General features: G+C 45.2%; 1 protein-coding gene across 6 annotated transcripts; it reads right to left on the bottom strand.

Annotated features, from left to right (window-relative positions):
* Positions 1 to 390: 390 nt before the first annotated feature.
* On the bottom strand, positions 391 to 20,384 carry LOC118376998 (coiled-coil domain-containing protein 134-like). 6 transcript variants are annotated; one of them, XM_035763807.2, is made up of 9 exons: positions 17,588 to 19,263; positions 11,534 to 11,635; positions 11,092 to 11,210; positions 10,851 to 10,972; positions 10,370 to 10,454; positions 9,934 to 10,115; positions 9,658 to 9,729; positions 7,565 to 9,390; positions 391 to 2,947 (listed from the first exon to the last, which is right to left on the bottom strand). In XM_035763807.2, the coding sequence occupies exons 3-8, from the start codon at positions 11,180 to 11,182 to the stop codon at positions 9,265 to 9,267; spliced, it is 678 nt and encodes a 225-aa protein (XP_035619700.1). In that variant the 5' UTR covers positions 11,183 to 11,210; positions 11,534 to 11,635; positions 17,588 to 19,263; the 3' UTR covers positions 391 to 2,947; positions 7,565 to 9,264. The 6 variants fall into 6 exon arrangements, with proteins under 6 accessions (XP_035619700.1, XP_035619701.1, XP_052374846.1 ...); XM_035763808.2 differs by having other exon boundaries at positions 17,744 to 19,263; XM_052518886.1 differs by lacking the exons at positions 11,534 to 11,635; positions 17,588 to 19,263 and adding an exon at positions 20,260 to 20,384.
* Positions 20,385 to 23,157: the final 2,773 nt, after the last annotated feature.

Below are 23,157 nucleotides of genomic sequence, written 5' to 3'. Positions count from 1 at the left end.
GTCATATCAAGATAAATGAAATATTAACCAGTGCCCACCGCACATTTACTCTGTACCGGTACCCTCTGTAAAAAGCCTCGCTATAGTTATTTTACTGCTGCTCTTTAATTATTTTTTACTTTAATTTCTTTTTGAGGTATTTTTCTTTAAACTGCTTTGTTGGTTAAGGGCTTGTAAGTAAGCATTTCACTGTAAGTACTACACCTGTTGTATTCTGCTACTAAACACAGTCACTTATGTGTGTGTGCCTAAAGTCTAATTCCCTGGTGTGTCAACTGAGCTGAGGGTGACATACTTTTTCTTAAAAACCACATCCTTGTATTAATGAATATTTATTCTGTGCACTCAATATTAATGTTGAGCTGTATAAAATAAAAAATGACAAGGAAAGACATTATCAGATTTCATTTTATTATGCATTTCAATCCTTTCCCCTTCAAAAAGCCACAACACCGCGACTGAATACATCATGTGAATGTGTGTCATACAGTACATCATTTCAGTTGTGAATAAGAGCTAAAAAACATGTTTTATAATACTGGACCCTTAGTCGTAGATTATATTGGTGGATTTATGAAAATCTGCATACAGAAATAGATTACTGTTTTAATGAAAGACAGTTAACTACTAATTTGATTGAATACAGTGGAAACCCATATTCTATAATGAATTAAAAATAACTATAGGATCACAAGTAATCATACAAATGGTGTAAGTGCATACCAAAAAGCTCAAATAACCACAATAAGTGCTTGAACAAAGCTAAAACGATAGTTCAGTAATATTGTGGGAAGACACTTCACTGCAGAAGAGTTATAGTTTATTAACAGGGAATAGAGGAAATCACACCATCCACTGCCAGTGAAAGGAACAAAGACTTGCAACGTGCTTTTATTGATAATTGTGATAAGTTGCTTAATGATTGAACCTGAATCCACATTTTGAAAGGTCCTGAGAGTGTCTTTTTCTTCTGTGGTCTGGTGGTATGGCAGGCCTAACTGTCCTTTATTTGTTCCAGTAGATCTCATAGGACTTCTTCTCTGTGTAGTTGGTGTCTGCTCAGCTGTTGCTGTTCCTGTTCCTGAGCCTCTCCTTCACAACCTTCACCACCAGCCCTCCTGCCAGGGCAATTCCCGCTGCAGCCTTGCCTATCTCTGCCACCGCTGTCATAATGCATGCTGCATGCATGTTGTTCCAGGCACCAGGAACAACCCGCCCTGCAGATCCACACACCCCACCGGTCTGAATCAGAGGCCCACTCGCAGCCACCCCATATCTGCCACAGCGGTGGCTGCACACTGAACAGCTTGAGCTGCAACACTGCCCCCAGTGGCCACAGCTTGCTGCCCAACTGCTACTGAGCCAATAGTAGTAGCATTAGCCACACCTACTGCCCCTGCTGCGGTGCCCTCCCCTGTCAGGGCAGTTGTGCTGACAGCTGCACCTTCCAGAGCAGCCCCCAGGGCCGCTCCTGCCCCCATGGCACCCCCCACCCCTGCTGCAACTCCTACTGCTGCAGTCCCAATCAGGCTCACCTGCCCTTGAGCATCCAATGCAGCTGCCCCAGGACTGGCAGCTTCTGCCCCAGCTAGGGCACCCACAGATCCACCCCAGCACTCCTCCGGTCGCTGCCCCGAGAGCCATGGCTGTTTTCCCTGTGGCTGCTGCCAATATGGCGCCCACAGCTTTTCCCATCCCTGTGCCGCCTGCCACCGACATCCCAGCCAGTTGCCCAGCAGCAAAGCCCACAGTGTTCCCCATGGCTGCAGCTCCCGCCGCTGCAGCTAGAGGGGCAGCCGCCCCGAACACTGCCCCCACGACCATGCCAGTGGCTCCAGCAGCCACCAGGATCTTCACTTTCTCTAGGACCTTCTCAGAAAGGGCAGCCTCTCTCCTGAACTGCCCCAGGGCAGAGAGGAAAGACTGCCTCCTACTCAAGGCCCTGTCGCTGCCCCGCTGCCTGGTCCTGAACAGCTCCCTTCACCTGTCCCCTCTGTCCCTCGGGAGGCTAGCAGCACTTCCTTTCCTCTCCTCTGTCCATCTCTCCACGTTCCATCCCTCCTCATTTACTCCTCCTCTCTCCAGGTCTCTCTTCCTTAATCCTGAACCTCCCACAGCTGCCCCCCTCCTCTCATCCCACCCACTCTCACGCCGTTCTAGATCACACTTCCGTCTTTTGGCCATCTTGTTCTCCCTGCCTTCTCCCTCCCCTCTCTCTCTCGCCATCCTCTCCTGCTCCTTCCTAATGGCAGCCTCAGCCTCTCTGAACATAGAGTTGGTGTAGAAGCCTCCATTGTTCTCTTCCACAATCCTCTCCACCTTCTCCAGCAGCCCTACAACCTGGTGCAGGTCACTTGGGTCTCTGTTGTTGAAGACGTGGTACCTGCCCCCACATCTCTCTATCAGAGTCTTCAGCTCCACCGGGGCGCTGGCTCCGAGGTACCCCTCCATCCCCCTACCTTCTAGGTCATCAGCACGAGTGAACAGGACTAGTGTGTGGTCATGGACTGCCCCCTCCCCAAATATATGGACCATCTCCCACATGGCTCGGTCCTCATCCTCAGTGTAGCGTCCCAGTGGGATCACCAGGAGGAATGCATGGGGGCCCGGGGCAGACAGTGCCACACACTTGGCTATTTCAGAATGAGTCTGCTCAGCATCGAAGCGTGTGTCTCCAAAACCACCACTCTTGTCCTCTTCCTCCTGACCTTTTGTCCTTCCTCCTCCTCAGTCAGGTCTGCGCTGCCTTGTTCACAGACTTGGGTGACTGAGCTGGCACGGAGCTCTGACAGGAAGTGCCTGCGGCCCAGGATGGTGTTCCCAGAGGCACTCTTCCCTGATCCTGTCTTTCCGATCAGGACAAGACAGAGCTCTGTGGCTAAGGACACATTCTCCTCCTTGCTCTCCGAAAAGTCATCTAGGTCTTTTCCCTCCCCTCTTCTCCTTCCTGGATGGACATGGAAATACAGCTTAATTTCTAATGACACTAAACAGCTATACAGTATTATTAGCTGCAGATTTAGCAAACAAATAGAAAATACATGTATCATATAAAAACAATATGTTGACATCAATGATAGATACATATCATTATCAATCCAGGGATATAGATATATATTGGCCAATGAGAGGCTTTGAAGCCACCGGTCAGCCATATTGGCACTCCCCAGAAGAAGCAATCCTTCATAGGAATTAATGGACTTCTATAGTATTTACATTAAATGTTTCTAGGACAGAATTACATGTATTTAATTATTTTTTGTTGTTCTAGCGGGGAAAGTAAGATTATATATATTTTTTAAGTAAACTTCAAAGTCATGTAGCAGCTATTTCTCAATGATAGAAACGCATATAATAGTCACTTAGAGGCCCCCCAAGAAAACCTTACCAAATTAAACTCTTATATCAATTTTTAAAATACTGTAATATTGTTCTAAAAGTTGGGTTAAAGAGGTTCTCTCAAAATCAGCTCTAACGTCAGAAACAATCTCACAACTCCCGTTGGTCATTGTCACAGTGAGGAAATCAAAATGCATGCTCAGCCTTCATATTTTTGTGGGTAAAAATAATAACTGTCTCTTCACAGTCCCCATGAGGTCGAAGGAATTGTCCGTAGAGCTGCGAGACAGGACTGTGTCGAGGCACAAATCTGGAGAAGGGTACTAAAACACAGTGGCCCCCATCATTCTTAAATGGAAGAAGTTTGGAACCACCAAGATTCTTCCTAGAGATGGCCGCCCGGCCAAACTGAGCTATCGGGGGAGAAGGGCCTCGGTCAGCGAGGTGGCCATAGAACCCGATGGTCACTCTGACAGAGCTCCAGAGTTCATCTGTGGAGATGGGAGAAAGTTCCAGAAGGACAAACATCTCCGCAGCACTCCACCAATCAGGCCTTTATGGTAGAGTGGCCAGATGGATGCCACTCCTCAGTAAAAGGCACATGACAGCTCGCTTGGAGTTTGCCAAAATAAATCTCAGACCATGAGACCACAAGATTCTCTGGTCTTATGAAACCAAGATTTAACTATTTGGTCTGAATGCCAACGACCCGATGCCCACAGCCAAGACAACGCAGGAGTGTCTTCTGGAAAAGTTTCAATGTCATTGAGTGACCCAGCCAGAGCCTTGACTTGAACCTGATCAAACATCTCAGGAGACCCCAAAATAGCTGTGCAGCAACGCTCCCCATCCAATCTGACAGAGCTCGAGAGTATATACAGATAACGGGACAAATACAGGTGTGCCAAGCTAGTAGCTTCATACCCAAGAAGACTCGAGGCTGTAATCGCTGATAAACGTGCTACAACAAAATACTGAGTAAAGGGTCTGAATACTTAAATGAGATGTTTTTAAAATGTATTATAAATTAGCGAAAGTCTAAACAACAGTTTTTGCTTTGTCATTATGGGGTATTGTGTGTAGATTTTTTTTTTCCCTCATCAAATTAATGTTTTTTTTAACTCATCAAATTAATATTTTTTTTAACAAGGCTGTAACGTGACAAAATGTGGAAAAATCAAGGGGTACTTTCCGAAGGCCCTGTATATCAAATGACTGTCTCTTCACAGTCCCCTGTGTGCAGTAAGGTGTTATTTTATCTGGTTGTATTGCTAGCCATGTGGTCATGACTCTATTTAATACTGTGCGTTTCCCAGCCTCTGTTCTGGACCTAGGGAATGTAAAGAGACTTCTGGTTGCATGTTTGTGTTGTACCGATGAGTGTCTGAACTTTGTGCCAACTGCATGAACAGACAGTTCGGTACCTTCAACACATCAATACCTCGCACAAAGACGAATAGTGATGCAGTCAATCTCTCCTCAACTTTGAGCCAGGAGAGACTGACATACATGTTACTGACACTTGCCTTCTGTGTACATCTAAGTGTGATATGTGCTGCATTGTTCTGGACCAACTACAATTTACCTATGTCCCTCTTTGCTGTACATGACCACACAGCTTGGCAGTTGTCCAGGTGCGACAAAACTAGGGCCTGTAGGACTTGTCTGGTGGACTCAAATGTCAAGAAGGCAGAGCAACGCCCTATCATGGACATACCTCTTCCCCTTTTAGCAACCATTGAGTCTATATCAGTGAAGGCTGCTGAGGGGAGGACGGCTCATAATAATGGGTGGAATGGCGGCGAATGGAATGGCATCAAACCATGTGTTTGATAACATTAAACTGATTGCGTCCAGCCATTACCACGAGCCCATCCTCCCCAATTAAGGTGCCACCAACCTTCTGTGGCCTATGTTTTGACCATGATAGCTTTCTATCTAGGGTTACACCCAGCAATTTAGTCTCCTCAACTTGCTCAATCGACACATTATTCAATAATAGATCTAAATAGGTTTAGTGGTGTTGAGCGAGTGATTTGTCCCAAAAATGCTCTGTTAAGCATGTCAGTTATTTATTTTACTGTTGCAGCCGACGTGTATACTATTGAGTCGTCAGCGTACAGACACATGCTTTGTTCAAGGTCAGTGGAAGGTCATTTGTAAAAACAGAAAACAATAATGTCCCTAGCCGGCAGCCCTGCGGTATACCACACTTCAATGTTGTCACAGTTACTTCTTGTTAAAGAGGCATCAGCTAATATCAGCTTGCTATAGCTAGCTATCCTCTTCCTCCGTTCCTGAATTTAGTTGCGGCTGTTTCTTTGTAGCTGGCAAAATATGATTTTGTGTACTGCCATATGTCGATAAGATAGCCCGTACCAGTGACAAACTTGGCTAAGGGCTGTACTTAAGCATGATGCAACGCAGAGTGCCTGGTATATTGTCCATATCCATAGGTTGCACCTTCACTCGGTCGTGTCATGCCATTGTTATGAACATTCTCAAGCCTCCTACATCAGCGGCACCATAGTGTTGCCCTAAAGTGGTGATAAGACCAGTCATTCTGGACAGAGACTAGACTAAACAGTTGTTAAACTACACTCTACTGCCTCGAAATACAATGAAATTGCTAAAGTAGTAAAATATTTAGTAGGAAACAATTTTGCCAGCATTATCATGTCGTCAAATTTACTTTAGACAAATGGCATAGTAAATAGCTAGAAAAGTTTGTCAAAAAGCTAATGTTAGCTATATAGCTAAAATCCGGTGTGCGTCCCCAATTTTAGCTAGCTAAAGTTATACTGCATCTGAAGTCAATCTGGTGAAGAAAGGTTTTCCTACTAATTATTTGCCTCCTTTTGAATGTCATTGTATTTCAAAGCCACTGTAATGCACTGTTGATGAAAGCTTCATCAGCGCTCATTGACAATGCATTGAGTAGAATGCTCAGTCAGGCATCAGTCCAATTATTATTATTTTTTTACAAAACATGCAACTAGTTTAATACCACAAACCCGAGGTGCCTTATTGTTATTATAAACTGGTTACCAACATAATTAGAAGAGTAAAAATAAATGTTTTGTCATACCGGTGGTATACGATCTAATATATCACAGCTTTTAGCCAATCAGCATTCAGGGCTTGAAACCCCCAGTTTATAATAGTCAGGGTCGTTTGAGCCCTGAATGTTGATTGGCTGAAAGCTGTGGTATATCAGTCGGTACACCAAGGTATGACACAACATTACTTGTTCACTGTTCTAATTATGTTGTAACCAGTAAGGAACCTCTGGGGTTTGTGGTACATGACCAAAGGGCTGAATCCAGGCACTTTCGTTGCATCGTCCTTAACAGCCCACAGGCGTGGTATATTGGTCATACACCACATCCCCTCGGGCCTTATTGCTTAAATATACAGCACCAACTACATACATATATGACAGGGTCCATTATCTGCTACCTGGACTTTAAGGAATATGTTTAAATATATTTAATTAGTTTTATATTTAGCTTACATAATATAATTTCAAATTATGCATTAAAGTGTCTAATATAATAAACGTGGGAAAAACATGTATTTCTGTAGCTTCCTAAATATTTTTTACACTGCTGAAGTGCCAAGATGGCTTCAAAACAGCGCTCGTCAGTAATCTATTGTATATATAAATAATTGGTTGACAAGCAGCTGATTCTGACATTACTTAGGCTAGGTTCATATGTGCAGTTGTCAGCTGAACAGTTTGCAAACTACACTGGTTCTGAGAGACTAGGCCGACTATTTATACAGTTAAGCAATTAGCCTAATCTATCCACTGTGCATTACATAACTTGGTGTAGGCCTGACCTCACACCATTATTTGACAGGCTGGTGAAAAACAGTCAGGAATGTTCAACTAATTTACGCCGCAGATTGTTCAGCTTTGTTTTCCCTTGTGTAAAACAGCACTGTTTATTAACGTTGACTAGAGACATCACAATCATTAACTAAACATTGCCAAAAGATCACCTTTCAAATAGCACGTTGGTTAACTATTTCCTATTCTTTAAATAAAAATATGTAAATAATAAAGACTATAGCTAGCTAACGTCAGCTAGATAGCTATCTCTGTTGTTGACAGCATGCTGCTAGCTAATGTTAGCTAGCTAGATTTGCATGAATTTTAATTGAGCTAAATGCTATGTTCCAAACGGTCAATAAATATGTAGGAAAAAAAACCTTGGCCTACCCGATTCCACGAAATTAGACATGATTGATCTCTGTCTGATTAAGCTTCAAGTCTACATTCGGGTTTGTTGTGTTGCGTTGGTGAAGTGTTTATGGTAGAGATAGATGACTCTGTTCCGCAACAGTCCAATGAGTATAACCAACTAGTGGGGGGGGGGGACACTTCATGACTGTCGATTGCACACCTTTGGCGCCGTCTAGTGGCAGATGTTCCGCATTCTGATTTCATTACATTGACTTTTATCGTAATCCTCAACGATTGAGTGATTCATTTGTAATTATTTCAAATGAACAAGTATGATTAATAGTAATTTAATTTGATTAAACTTAACCAATGTATGGTAAATCTAGATAGTAAATTCTCAGCAATGAGACGCTTAATCTGAACCAGAGGAGACTGGTGGGATGAGCTATAGGAGGGCATGCTCATTAAAATGGCTGGAATTCAACACAAACCTACCTATGTTAACTCCGTTCCATGAACTCCCACCCATTAAAATGAGCCCATCCTTTAGCTCCTCCCACCAGCCTGCACTGCTCTGAACATACATAAATAGTCACATTAACAAAACATAAATCAGTCATCTCTGTATATTGAATATAACTTATTTGCATTAAAATGAGACAATTTACCTCAAAATGTCAGAGGCAACAAAACATCCTCGCATCCTCTGGCTTTCCCAAAACCCATAGGTGGTCAGAGAGGAGGGATTTCTGCTTGAATGGATTTTGAGGAGACAGGACAGGAGAAGAATGGAATTGAGATCTTCCCTAGATATGCCAAAATATATATTTTTTAAAAGGCATTGTTCTAGGGGACCGCTGTTCTGACATTTCATTATGGCCATCAGATGGACAGAAACAAATGTGACATAGAAGTTTATGCTGATGAGTGGTTGCCAAAAGACACAGTGCTAAGACATTATCCCTCCCTGATTGTAGACAAAATAATATGTAAAATAGTTTTATTTAAAATCATAAGTGACCAAACCCCATTTAACACTCATGCGGACAGTCACACACAGACAGAGCTAAGAAAGCATTCGGCTCTAGGAAAGCAAGTGGCAGACATCATGAAAAATGGTTCTGCGATCAACACTTATACCGCAAATCAAGAGGATACACCTAGAGTAGGACCATTCAACAAACTCATGAAAATCTCATTATATAAATGTGCTAACTCTGGAGAAGGTGACAGGAAAACTTAAACACAAAACACAATTCAACATATTCGAGCTTTATATTTTGAGGCTTGTTGAATGGGAATGTAAACTCATACGTACAAATGCCATCATCAAAACAATTGTATGGTAGTAAATTGTATTCAATCTATTCACAAAAAAATATAACATATTGGGTATTTGCTGTTTCTTCCAAAGTACAGTTATGTAATCTATTTATGAAAATGATCTTTCCTTATTAAATCTTCAACATAGTGCTAGCTGTATGTTCTTTGTTTCATAATAACTGCAGATTGGGCACAGTTCTGTATACAGTAAGTCAGATTCCTTCTCTCCAGTTTGTTCCTGTGCCACATAAACACTTCTAGTTCCCTCTCAAATGTTCTGCTGCCACTCTATCCCTTCGACAGAACTCACCGGTTCCAAGACCCAACCTCTCCATCACTGAATCTAGGACTCAGGACATCCCCCTACATTTTCCTTCTCCTCATCATTTCTCTCCAAGAGTTGAGGTAAAGTACTATAGCTCAGTACGGGAGCGGGAGATGCGGGGCCCCTTCCTAATCTCTTTCCTCTTGTCCTCTTTCCTCCTCCTCTTCTCCTCCTCCCTCAGGATCTTCTGAAAAGCCTCCGCAGTGTGAAGCACCTGTGCCAGAGAAAAGCAGAGCGTGTGAACGTGTGTTTGAGAGAGGCATTTTTTAATAATAGGTGTATGGAGTGTGGAGAAGCAAACAGCAGAGGATGGGAAAGCAAAAAGGTGCAGTCAGAGTTTTACTGATGTTACGCTCGTCTCAAACATAGTCGAGCTCGTTTGTTAAACAAGCCTTAAAATAACACGCTTTCCAAGTCTGTCTGGTAGGCTTCACTGTGATACCATGTGGTTACAGAGACTGAGAGCCACTGTGCTACTCACGTCGTCTCTCTCAGTGCGGTATGGGTTGGTGAAGGCTGGGGATTTCTCTATTATTCCTAACTCCTGCGACATCTGAGAGACAAGGAGCGAGAGTTATCAGCCATTTTGAATCCACAGAAAAAAATTGGCACATAGAAAAGTTATAGTATGCTTACAACATCCTTATAAAATGTAGTAATAAGGAGGTTATAATACATTACACCTGTTGGCTTTAAATAAAGCATAAACATTTCCTCTATGCCCCAGAGTATACCCCCAGTTCTATCCCCGTCTCACCAGTGAGAGAACATGCTGGTGTGCCCCCCCGGTGAACACCCCAGTCAGGTTGCAGAAGCGGAGCCCCCATCGCAGAAGGCCGCCCCAGTCTGGGTTACGGTCGTAGTAGTGGTGGACGATACGTGGGAAACGCAACGCCACGTCCCCAAAGAACGCCGTGTTCTCCACCACATGGGAGTAGGCTATGGAGCGAGATAGAGGAAGAGAGTAGTCTACATTTCATACTTAGGAAATAAACTACAACGTAAATCACTGCAGACTGACATCCTAAAAGAGAGCATCAGAAAACGTAAGAGGCGGAGAGGGAGAGGGGAGGCAGGCAGGCAGAAGAGGAGAAAAAAGCAAGATGGTGACAGACAAATCAGATTAGCATTGAGGGAGAAAGAGGGAGGAGAGAGAGCAAAGTGTAGTAACGGTATAATGTCCATAATCTGACCTTCTTTGATTTTGTCATCCATGGGGAAGGGATCATCAGCCTGCATGTTGGCTGCGATAAGGACGGCCTTCGAGTCCTCCAACACCTTCACAGAACACACACACACACACACACACACACACACACACACAATGTAGATTGCCCATTGTGGGTTCACTACCATAGTTGTCCTTGGGCAGAGAGCAGATATGTCCTCTGGGAATCAAACAGTATATATCTGGGAAGAATAAAGTATATACAGTGAGGCCTCAAGCACAATAGGAAGACTTGGAAGCTAAATCCGGCTTACTCTAGTCTTATTAGTGACCGGCGACTTAGATACTGCTTATCAAGTGGCCTTATTTGCCTACTCATGAGATCATAATAATCTAAACATGCTAAGAAACTAACACCGCAATTACTTCCCGCTAAGGCCACAATGCCCTGTTTCTAGCTAATGGTCAGCATGAAGGGGAGTTCAACAGGAGTGGAGCCATTGTACCTTAAACAAGCCCTTCAGCATGATGTCTATGATCTTATACTGCTGGTTGATGTCATTGAGCTCCACCAGGTTCTTCAGAGCATTTAGCTGGTCTTTCCTCTTGGTCTCGAACAGACGCTTGTCTGAAAGGGGGGTTCAGGAAGAAATGCTGCCACACATTTCAATATAAACACTAATCAAGGGCCATCCAAGAGGACACCTCTTAATATTCTGAAGGAAACAGACACCAACAGTAGGATACAGATCTCCAGGTTGGAGTCGTGTCTGTCGGAGTCTGCAGAGGCGAGGGCTGCAGCAGCAACCACCAGGACGACTGTACACACACTCAGCATGGTCAAGAGGTGGCGGTGGTGAGGCACTCTAACATACACGGTACAAGAGAAAATGCAGTTAAACAGTATTCTGAAATATTTATTACAACATTTTTACTGAACTTGTAAAGCAAAATTTACTACAGTAGGTCTGTCTGGTTGACATTAGAGCATATTTTGTTGTGTTTTGAAGGTTATATTTTTTTTTATTAAAAAGTATATTTATGATCATATTTTTACTTTTTAAATCCAGTTTGGTCCTGTACTATAAAGTACACAGGTTCTAATGAGGTTAAATCTATCCCATTTAAACAACTTCTAAAAGCCACTTGACATGTCACTTATCTAAACCCCAAAATAACTTTCACAGACTTCTTGCCAGCCCGTCTTGCATCCTCTTTCTTCCTCTCAGACACTCTCCATCCTCTAAGCTGTGGGCTGCCTCAACATTCCCTCAGGTCCAGCCTCCTCTCCCTCAGAGCATGTTAATACATTAAAACAGGAGAAAAATGAGTCTTGGAATGATGCATATTTGATGAAAACTGGCTTTTAAAACAACATCAGCACAAAACAAAACGTGTCCAGGGACGAGACAGCGTCGATAAAACACCAAATGTAGAATTCAGCAATGTCTCCATCGAGAATATTATCAGAGAGAGCGAGAAGGGGGATTGTGAGAGGCAGAAGAAAGTATACTGTGGGATGAGAGACCCTGTGGGAGCCAACTGCTTTTCTGCTGAATATTTCATTTCTCTTTTTCAATACGCAACAAGGTTACGCCTAAAGACAAATCTGATAGTGAGAGAAAGTGTCAGGGATGTGAGTGAAAGAGAATGAGGAGACACCTGATAACATCTTTTCAGCTTTTTCTCAAAATGTAGTCTCTATTCTGAACTCTTCAGTTGCATCCCCCTACTCAGACACTTACCCTCCTATGGTTAGACTATTTAATTAAAATACTGCCTGAAGATTCAGAGACTGGGTTATGCAAGCTGTGTGATTTGACATAGGCTATGACAGGGCATTTGCCCGAATCACCACGATATACTTTGAGAAAACTTTGCAACATCTAATCCGTCAGCAAAAATGGGTGCTGATGATACAGTTGGAACAGTTGGAGCAGCAGAATACAGACAGTGTTTGATTAGGAACAATTTGTGCATTCTGAAAACATCTTTGGGCTGCCTTCCAGCTTTTTGTACTAAGCATGCAAGTCAATAAGTCAAATATTCCTAAGACGGACAACCAGGGAAGTAGTAGTAGGAAGCCCCATATCCATATTTCATTACAAGCATAGCCAAGAAGGCCATAGATTTGATTAGTGTCAACACCATGGCCAAAATGGACATCCAGCATTGATGTTTCCATCGGACTAGACAAAGTGCTGGGATATTAAGGTGGAGCAACTAGGACAGATCAATCATATCCCACAGGCATCATGCAAAGCACAGAATTTGAGAAATGACACTCCAAAATGCACCCATTTACTGTAACCCCCCATCAGCTGTGTCCAGAGGTGTCATGCCCATAGGGGGAGACGAGGGCAAGTGCCCCCTCAGATTTGTCCTGTTTCAAACATTTTCAGATGTTAAATGAATGACAACTACATTTTTAAGCCCACGTTTTATAGTAATTTGTCAGTGGTACTTTGCGGAGGGGGCACACTGACTGGACCAGACAAAGAGTAACCCCCCTATTCTCCCTAGTAACTGGTTCCTTACAAGGTGTACCAAGGAGCAAAGATATTCTAGGCAGGACATTAGATTTGTATTTAACTAGGCAAGTCAGTTAAGAACAAAATCTTATTTACAATTACGGCCTACCCCGGCCAAACCCTCCCCTAACCCGGACGATGCTGGGCCAATTGTGCACAGCCCTACGGGACTCCCAAACATGGCCAGTTGTGATGCAGCCCGGGATCGAACCCAGGTCTGTAGTGACCGCTGTGCCACTCAGGATCCTTAGTGCATACAGACAGTATCGTCAGTGGAGGAGAGAGAGACACACAGCTTTTGATTTGATTTTAGATGCCAGTGATGGGCCGGACATGCAGGAGGTATGTTTGTAAACTAATTTGATGAAGCTTTGTAGCCTATTGATTCCTTCTTGATTAATAAATCAAACAAAAAATTGTTGTGTCTCTGTAATAATAGCCATCTAGCAATTTTATGAAGTTGGCTTTAGCTAGCCCAGACAGTTATGAGGTTGGGCGACTGGGAAACTAGCTACCAAGCCATTGCAGGCGATCAAGTTAGAGTAGCTTGTCTAACTATCTTATCAGGCATGCCTGCTGGCAAGGTCGCTAGACATTAGAAAAGCAAGCAATTACTAAGACTCGCGTTCCTTTAAATATTTTAGCAGAGATGTAGGTCAACCGGCCGTATAATTCCTAGTTTGTTATCTGCATCCAACTGGGCTCTATTGCAGCTGACATCACGAAAACGATGCGCTTCAATGACGCAGAAGTCCGTGAGTTGTGATTCTGGATGGCCAGATAGCTACCAACAATGACAAAAAACTCCCATGTGGGGAATGGTAAGTGACCCGTTTAAGCTAGATTCATGTTATTCTTGATATCATGTCTTGCTTTGGAGGTGTTAAGGATTTCATGTCAATGCTAAAAATGGCTCAAATTCACTATATCGCTAACCAACAACTATAAAATGTATTTACAAGACAAGAGCTCATTGTGCAAATGTATTTACACTGGACGAAAATATAAAACGCAACACGTTAAGAGTTGGTCCTGTTTCATGAACTGAAATAAATCCCGGAAATGTTACACACACAAAAAAATGTATCTCTCAAATGTTGTGCACAAATTTGTTTTCGTCCCTGTTAGTGAGCATTTCTCCTTTGCCAAGATAATACATCCACCTGACAGGTGTAGCATATCAAGAAGCTGATTAAAGGCCATCGCAGTGAAAGCTGTGCGACTAGAGATTCTGGGTTAAAGTCCAGGCTCTGTCCCAGTCGGCCGCGTCCGGGAGACCCATGGGGCGGAGCACAATTGGCCCAGCGTCGTCCGGGATAAGGGAGGGTTTGGCTGGCAGGGATGTCCTTGTCCCATCGCGCACTAGCAACTCCTGTGGTGGGCCGGGCACAGTGCACGCTGACACGGTTTCCTGGTGTTTCCTCCGACACACTGGTAACGGCTGGCTTCCAGGTTAAGTGGACATTGTGTCAAGAAGCAGTGCGGCTAGTCATTCAACTGAGACTGCTCTTCTCTGCATCACGGAGGCGCTCCGCACTGCTAAAGCTAACTCTCGCTCCTCTGCTCTCATCCTTCTAGACCTATCGGCTGCCTTCGATACTGTGAACCATCAGATCCTCCTCTCCACCCTCTCCGAGTTGGGCATCTCCGGCGCGGCCCACGCTTGATTGCGTCCTACCTGACAGGTCGCTCCTACCAGGTGGCGTGGCGAGAATCTGTCTCCTCACCACGCGCTCTCACCACTGGTGTCCCCCAGGGCTCTGTTCTAGGCCCTCTCCTATTCTCGCTATACACCAAGTCACTTGGCTCTGTCATAACCTCACATGGTCTCTCCTATCATTGCTATGCAGACGACACACAATTAATCTTCTCCTTTCCCCCTTCTGATGACCAGGTGGCGAATCGCATCTCTGCATGTCTGGCAGACATATCAGTGTGGATGACGGATCACCACCTCAAGCTGAACCTCGGCAAGACGGAGCTGCTCTTCCTCCCGGGGAAGGACTGCCCGTTCCATGATCTCGCCATCACGGTTGACAACTCCATTGTGTCCTCCTCCCAGAGCACTAAGAACCTTGGCGTGATCCTGGACAACACCCTGTCGTTCTCAACTAACATCAAGGCGGTGGCCCGTTCCTGTAGGTTCATGCTCTACAACATCCGCAGAGTACGACCCTGCCTCACACAGGAAGCGGCGCAGGTCCTAATCCAGGCACTTGTCATCTCCCGTCTGGATTACTGCAACTCGCTGTTGGCTGGGCTCCCTGCCTGTGCCATTAAACCCCTACAACTCATCCAGAACGCCGCAGCCCGTCTGGTGTTCAACCTTCCCAAGTTCTCTCACGTCACCCCGCTCCTCCGCTCTCTCCACTGGCTTCCAGTTGAAGCTCGCATCCGCTACAAGACCATGGTGCTTGCCTACGGAGCTGTGAGGGGAACGGCACCTCAGTACCTCCAGGCTCTGATCAGGCCCTACACCCAAACAAGGGCACTGCGTTCATCCACCTCTGGCCTGCTCGCCTCCCTACCACTGAGGAAGTACAGTTCCCGCTCAGCCCAGTCAAAACTGTTCGCTGCTCTGGCCCCCAATGGTGGAACAAACTCCTCACGACGCCAGGACAGCGGAGTCAATCGCCACCTTCCGGAGACACCTGAAACCCCACCTCTTTAAGGAATACCTAGGATAGGATAAGTATTCCTTCTCACCCCCCTAAAAGATTTAGATGCACTATTGTAAAGTGGCTGTTCCACTGGAGGTCATAAGGTGAATGCACCAATTTGTAAGTCGCTCTGGATAAGAGCGTCTGCTAAATGACTTAAATGTAAATGTAATGTTAAATGTGTTTGGGAGGACACACAGCTCTTGACCTATGCCTCTCCCGAGTTCGTATGGGAGTTGCAGCGATGAGACACGACTAACTATCAATTGGATACCACGCAAATGGGGAGAAAAGGGGGTTAAAAAACAAGCTGATTAAACAGCATGATCATTACACAGGTGCACTCTTACTAAGGCCACTAAAAAGTGTTACTGTGTCACAACAATGCCAAGATTAGGTCCCAATAAATTATTTCAATTGACCAATTTCTTTATATGAACTGTAACTCAGTAAATTCTTAGAAATGGTTGGATGTTGCATTTATAAATGTTTGTTCAGTGTAGGTTTTCAATAAACACTTGGAGACAAAATGTAGTTTACATGTTGTCAACAATCTAAGCCAATTCTGTTTGTTTTCTCCATAGTTGTGCACGTGTCGGTTTTGTTGCTAAACAACCAACCCCTCTATACACTCGTCCTCTGGCGACCGTCTCATACATAAAGCATCCTCGATTCAGGCTGTAAGGGCTTCAATTTCCTCAACTAGTTTTAACGAAGAGCCGCTGGGAAAAAATATGGGTACTGTCTAAAATGCTCAGCCACCATGCTAGAGTGGCTAATGCTACCGCTGATGTTCAGCCAATCAGGCTGCAGCAGTCTGTTTTTCCCTGGCTGAACGCCATGTGCAACACCAGGAAGTAACACTAGCCACTCACACATGGTGGTCAAAAATGGTGCTTTATTAAGACAGTGTGCATATTTTTAAAGCTAGTTAAGGAGGAAATAGGCACCATCGCCCCTGAATGGAGGATATTTTATGTAGAGCCAGTCGCCGGGGGCCATGAGTGTATAGCCGGTTGCATAGAGTCCAGTTGGATGCAGATGACAAAAGATGGAAAGGAATAAGTGCACAATATGCAGCCAGCTGGGCTAGCAAAGATGCAGAGAAGCATATTTAAGGTTATGATACTATATACCCATGTGGCATTTAAATGAAAATTACAATTGAACAGGACAAGAGGTATGTTTACATAACCTATGCAGAAAAATACATATCTTTTACATGGAATTAGGTATAATCATATGGCTATAGAGGGACAATTTAGGATTTTTCAAACACTTGAAACAGCTTTTTCTTACAATCTGGAGGGGGCTCCAGACCGTGATAAAGAATTCATCCACACATAATTCGTGCCCCCTATAAAACAATGTGTGCATGACACCCCTGGCTTTTCATTACAGAATGGGCAATCAAACTCTATGTAGGCTGTTGTAAGATATTTTCTTAATACATGAAATGTAATCTAGTACATACAGTATGTGGTACCATATAATCAGTCGGATGTTTGAGGTTCAGGGTGGGATACATTACAATATCTCTGCGTGAATCAGACAGCTGTTATTAGTAACGTTATGCTTTCAGAGAGGCATTTTGTTGGCAATAATTGATACTTTGAGGGAAATGTCATACAAAACGTAAACTTGTTGAGATAAAGGTTAATATACTGCCCATCAAAATGACCCCTTTCTGACCCCGCTGGGAAGTTGTTTTGCATACAGTGGACTTGAACCATCCTTTAATTTCATGTTTCCCATCATTAGTATGTCAGGCACCATTTCAAGGAAGAGGCTCGAACCACAATGATCTGTGTTGCATGGTTTTAGAAAACGTTCGCGTTTTCGTGGTGTGCAGTTCGCTATCTTTGAAAACACCAGAGGCACATGAAATAGCAGCATTTCATTACCTGACGGGACTACTTGTGAATAAACCGGTCATCGAGAATTTTAATGACAATGTAAACCCATCTGTATCCCAATGCATGCATTTCACTCGCTACTGGTCAGCTGTGGACACTAGACTTCAACATCATCCTAAACTCGCCGTTTACTCACCTCGTAGTAAGAAACAGCACTATATAAAACGATAGCAAAAACAACGATTATTTCTCGCTAGCATCAGTTTCCTCGTAAAAATGGAGACATCGGTTGCGGAGTGTTTGCTACAATACTCAAGTGACAATATCGCGTTTGAAATGTTAATTTACATACAGAAGTCGCTTGCTCCACTCCGTCCGTCTGTGCCACGATCGCACCGGCTGGCTCTGCTTGGACGAATGACAGCCAGCGATTACATGGAAGGAGGTGGTTTCCAGACGGAAATTTTAGAGCGGCACACAGGCCTTTGTACGCGGTAAATCCCTCCCCCTCCTGTTTATCACGAAAGCAAGTAAACCCCATAGACAGAGGACTCTAATGCCAAAAGCCCGTTTCAGCATGGGCAGCACCATTGGGGACTTTCACCATTAGAAGAAGTCAACTGGGTGGGACTTCCTATGGGTTGTGAAGGATCACATACAGTACCTCCATCCAGGTCACCAGGAGGGATCAGCCAATGAACTATACTCATGAGCAAACATCCCATAACTGCAGTTGGCAGTAAATAGGCTAGAAGGGATACAGAAAGGGTAGGCAACATTGGTCCTGGAGTGCAGCAGCCACTTCATGTTTTTGATTTAACCAAACGGGAAGACCAGTTGTGTTTGAATTTAGGCAATCACTTCACTGATCAATTAGCTGTTGGTCAGGTGTAGTGCCTAGTTGGGAACAAAATCCTGCAGTACTCAAGCAACAGGGTTGCCTACCCCTGGGATACAGCTTATGTCAGAATTTACCAGAATGTACTTTAAGTAGCAGGTCAGGAGAATTTACGCAGCAGGTTAGGAGAATTAACATAGCAAGCTAGGAGAATTAGGTTCATCTTAGGAAAAGAGTTATGGTTAGCGAAAATGCAAAAAACAAAAACGTTTGACGTCAATTTGACATCTGTATCCCATCTAGCCATGACCATCCAAATCGGTGGCCTCAGATTGGCCTATATTTCTGAATGACTCCGCTCCCTCTCAGTGCCATCGAAGGTCCATCCGCTTACGCTACTGCCCAGCTTTTCTTAACTGCCTGGCTGAACACACCGGATCATCTGTGGAAGACCATCACCAAGACCTGCCACATTTCTACATTTGTTTAGTTTGTATTTACAGCATATTTGAGATGATCTTTGTAATGAAAAGCGCTATATAAAATAAATCTATTATTATTATTATTATTATAAGAAGCAGCATGCACCAGATATCGTGACAGGACAGTCTCCTATAAGAACCGCTCTGATCTGACAAGCTACTGAAGCGCACACTGCTGGAGTACATTCAGCCCCGCTAACCCCTGAATAAGAGTCACACACACACACACACACACACACACACACACACACACACACACACATCAAAGCTCTGTCACTAAAGGAGGCAGCAGGGCCAGCATGATGCTGTATCACATGACAAATGGGGACATTGATGACTTTTCAGTGCAGTGACATTCCATTTCTGAGCCAGACGAACCCTATGAGGGCCTGTGTCCTGCCACTGTCATGTGTGACACAATGGCGTAGAGGTGGTGACAGGGAGCTGCTTGGACATGGGACAATTAAAAGAGTGTGTCTCAGTGACGTTCAACATAGTCTCATAGAGCTCTGCCTGTGTGCTCTCTGTTTGCATTTTACTCTGCTGCTGTATGTGTTCCAGTCAGTGTGTTGTGTACTGTACCTGTGTGAGCAGCTGTCTCAGGGCCTGCGTTGTGTACTGTACCTGTGTGAGCAGCTGTCTCAGGGCCTGTGTTGTGTACTGTACCTGTGTGAGCAGCTGTCTCGGGGCCTGTGTTGTGTACTGTACCTGTGTGAGCAGCTGTCTCAGGGCCTGTGTTGTGTACTGTACCTGTGTGAGCAGCTGTCTCGGGGCCTGTGTTGTGTACTGTACCTGTGTGAGCAGCTGTCTCAGGGCCTGTGTTGTGTACTGTACCTGTGTGACCAGCTGTCTCAGGGCCTGTGTTGTGTACTGTACCTGTGTGAGCAGCTGTCTCGGGGCCTGTGTTGTGTACTGTACCTGTGTGAGCAGCTGTCTCAGGGCCTGTGTTGTGTACTGTACCTGTGTGAGCAGCTGTCTCAGGGCCTGTGTTGTGTACTGTACCTGTGTGAGCAGCTGTCTCGGGGCCTGTGTTGTGTACTGTACCTGTGTGAGCAGCTGTCTCAGGGCCTGTGTTGTGTACTGTACCTGTGTGAGCAGCTGTCTCAGGGCCTGTGTTGTGTACTGTACCTGTGTGAGCAGCTGTCTCAGGGCCTGTGTTGTGTACTGTACCTGTGTGAGCAGCTGTCTCAGGGCCTGTGTTGTGTACTGTACCTGTGTGAGCAGCTGTCTCAGGGCCTGTGTTGTGTACTGTACCTGTGTGAGCAGCTGTCTCAGGGCCTGTGTTGTGTACTGTACCTGTGTGAGCAGCTGTCTCAGGGCCTGTGTTGTGTACTGTACCTGTGTGAGCAGCTGTCTCAGGGCCTGTGTTGTGTACTGTACCTGTGTGAGCAGCTGTCTCAGGGCCTGTGTTGTGTACTGTACCTGTGTGAGCAGCTGTCTCAGGGCCTGTGTTGTGTACTGTACCTGTGTGAGCAGCTGTCTCAGGGCCTGTGTTGTGTACTGTACCTGTGTGAGCAGCTGTCTCAGGGCCTGTGTTGTGTACTGTACCTGTGTGAGCAGCTGTCTCAGGGCCTGTGTTGTGTTCTCTCCCAGCTCGTTCAGGCCTCTCTTCTCCACCGCCTCCAACACCTGACACAGGTCTGGCTCCCACACCACCACCCTACTGCCATACCGCAACAGCTGCATGGGAGGAACATGTGTTGGTATTCAAGGCTTCATCGGGGTGCTTACAAACAGAAGGTAAAGACACATTTGAATACACTTCAAAATGGCCCTGCACTGCTTCAAAGACCAACAGTAGTGTGAGTGTGTCTGGGTGCAGTTTTGAAGCATCTGCATGCTTCCCATCCGAAACATTTCGGAGTAGTTCATATATGTGTATTTATTATGACGCCATTTTGCGACGTTTTGGTCTTCGCAAGTGTTTTTTCAACTATTTGTCCACACAAACATTTTTCTTGTGACAAGCCGAAGTTCGGTAGGAAAAGTCTACGCTCCTTCGCCTGTGATTGGTCAACAGTAGGGATTCTTCAATTAAGTGTTTGTTGTCATTCAACAACAGACAATTCATTTTCATGCAGATTTTTTCACTTGAGAAAAACTGCACCAAACATCTTATTTAGATGTAAAATTGTGTGACTAAGATCTCCTTGGCAAAAACATCCAAATGAATTGCAGTTTTCTTGAGTTATCTTAGATGAATTCTAACTATTTTGAGGAAGTGTATACTGGCTATGGCGTCTCAAGACAAACAGTACTATTGCCTCTTTCTTCTCGTTTTTCAAGCAAAGGTCTTTTAAGGGAGTATGTGAGCACACTTGTTCAGTTCACCTAGCAGTGTGGCTGGGTGCAGTTTTACCAGTGTGAGCAGTGTGAGTGTGTCTGGGTGCAGTCTTACCAGTGTGAGCAGTGTGAGTGTGTCTGGGTGCAGTCTTACCAGTGTGAGTAGTGTGAGTGTGGCTGGGTGCAGTCTTACCAGTGTGAGTGTGGCTGGGTGTAGTCTTACCAGTGTGAGTAGTGTGAGTGTGGCTGGGTGTAGTCTTACCAGTGTGAGTGTGGCTGGGTGCAGTCTTACCAGTGTGAGTGTGGCTGGGTGCAGTCTTACCAGTGTGAGTAGTGTGAGTGTGGCTGGGTGCAGTCTTACCAGTGTGAGTAGTGTGAGTGTGGCTGGGTGCAGTCTTACCAGTGTGAGTAGTGTGAGTGTGGCTGGGTGCAGTCTTACCAGTGTGAGTAGTGTGAGTGTGGCTGGGTGTAGTCTTACCAGTGTGAGTAGTGTGAGTGTGGCTGGGTGTAGTCTTACCAGTGTGAGTGTGGCTGGGTGCAGTCTTACCAGTGTGAGTGTGGCTGGGTGCAGTCTTACCAGTGTGAGTAGTGTGAGTGTGGCTGGGTGCAGTCTTACCAGTGTGAGTAGTGTGAGTGTGGCTGGGTGCAGTCTTACCAGTGTGAGTAGTGTGAGTGTGGCTGGGTGCAGACTTACCAGTGCGAGTAGTGTGAGTGTGGCTGGGTGTAGTCTTACCAGTGTGAGTAGTGTGAGTGTGGCTGGGTGCAGTCTTACCAGTGTGAGTAGTGTGAGTGTGGCTGGGTGCAGTCTTACCAGTGTGAGTAGTGTGAGTGTGGCTGGGTGCAGTCTTACCAGTGCGAGTAGTGTGAGTGTGGCTGGGTGCAGCAGGCAGCTCCTTCCAGAGTTGAGCAGAGAGTAGAGCAGGAAGCGACTCCAGGGTTGAGCAGAGAGTAGAGCAGGAAGCGACTCCAAGGCTGACACACCACATGCTGGGCTGGTGACAGAGGGGAAAAGGAGTGGTCAGGATGATGGTGAGGCGTGAATACACTGACATACACAGTAGTCAGATGGCGCAGATGCTACGCTACAGGACTGTTCTACTACCGAAGACTGGAATATGTTCTGGAATTCATCCAATGGCATTGAGGAGTATACCACCTCAGTCATCAACTTCATCCAAGTGCATTGACCACGTGGTCCCCACAGTGACCGTACGTACATATCCCAACCAGAAGCCATGGATAACAGGCAACATCTGCATTGAGCTAAAGACTAGAGCTGCCGCTTTCAAGGAGCGGGACACTAATCCGGACACTTATAAGAAATCCCACTATGCCCTCAGATGAACCATCAAACACGCAAAGCGTCAATACAGGATTAAGATTGAATCCAACTACACCGGCTCTGACGCTCGTCGGATGTGGCAGAGCTTGAAACCTACTACGGACTACAAAGGGAAACCCAGACGCGAGCTGCCCAGTGACGCGAGCATACCAGACAAGCTAAATGCCTTCTATACCCGCTTTGAGGGCAAGCAACACTGAACCAGTGTCTTCCCTGACATTTTCAACATCTCTGACCCGGTCTGTAATACCAACTTGTTTCAAGCAGACCACCATAGTCCCGGTTCCCAAGAACGCCAAGGTAACCTGCCTAAATAACTATCGCCCCATAACACTAAAATATATAGCCATGAAATGCTTTGAAAGGTGGGTCATGTATCACATCAACACCATCATCCCAGACACCCCGAACCAGATGATGCAATCTCTATTGCACCCTACACTACCCGCACCCACCAGGACAAAATTAATACCTATATAAGAATGATGTTCAATGACTACAGCTCAGCAATCAAAACCATCGTCCAAATAAACAAATAATCACCAAGCTCAGGACACTGGGACTGAACACCTCCCTCTGCAACTGGATCCCGGACTTCCTGACAGGCCGCCCCCAGGAGGTGAGGGTAGGCAACAACACATCCACCCAAGCTGATAGGACTGATCACCCGACAACTATGAGGAAGCCTCTAGGGAGGAGGTCAGAAACCTGGAAGTGTGGTGCCAGGGCTACAACCTTTCACTCAAAGTCAGCGACACAAAGGAGCTGATCGTGCACTGCAGGAAATGCAAGGGCGAGCACGGCCCCATCCACATCAATGG

The sequence above is a fragment of the Oncorhynchus keta genome, chromosome 5 (genome assembly GCF_023373465.1).
Source record: "Oncorhynchus keta strain PuntledgeMale-10-30-2019 chromosome 5, Oket_V2, whole genome shotgun sequence".
NCBI classification, from domain to species: domain Eukaryota; kingdom Metazoa; phylum Chordata; class Actinopteri; order Salmoniformes; family Salmonidae; genus Oncorhynchus; species Oncorhynchus keta.
This window is presented reverse-complemented; position numbering and strand designations above follow the sequence as displayed.

Bases quoted from the DNA above. Each gene is read 5' to 3' on its own strand.
- LOC118376998 (XM_052518886.1), bottom strand. From the start codon at position 11,182: ATGCTGAGTGTGTGTACAGTCGTCCTGGTGGTTGCTGCTGCAGCCCTC. The intron at 10,116-10,369 runs GTCAGATTATGG...CTCGCTCCATAG, and splicing joins GGATGACAAAATCAAAGAAG to CCTACTCCCATGTGGTGGAG. The intron at 9,730-9,933 runs GTGAGACGGGGA...CTTGTCTCTCAG, and splicing joins ACCAGCATGTTCTCTCACTG to ATGTCGCAGGAGTTAGGAAT.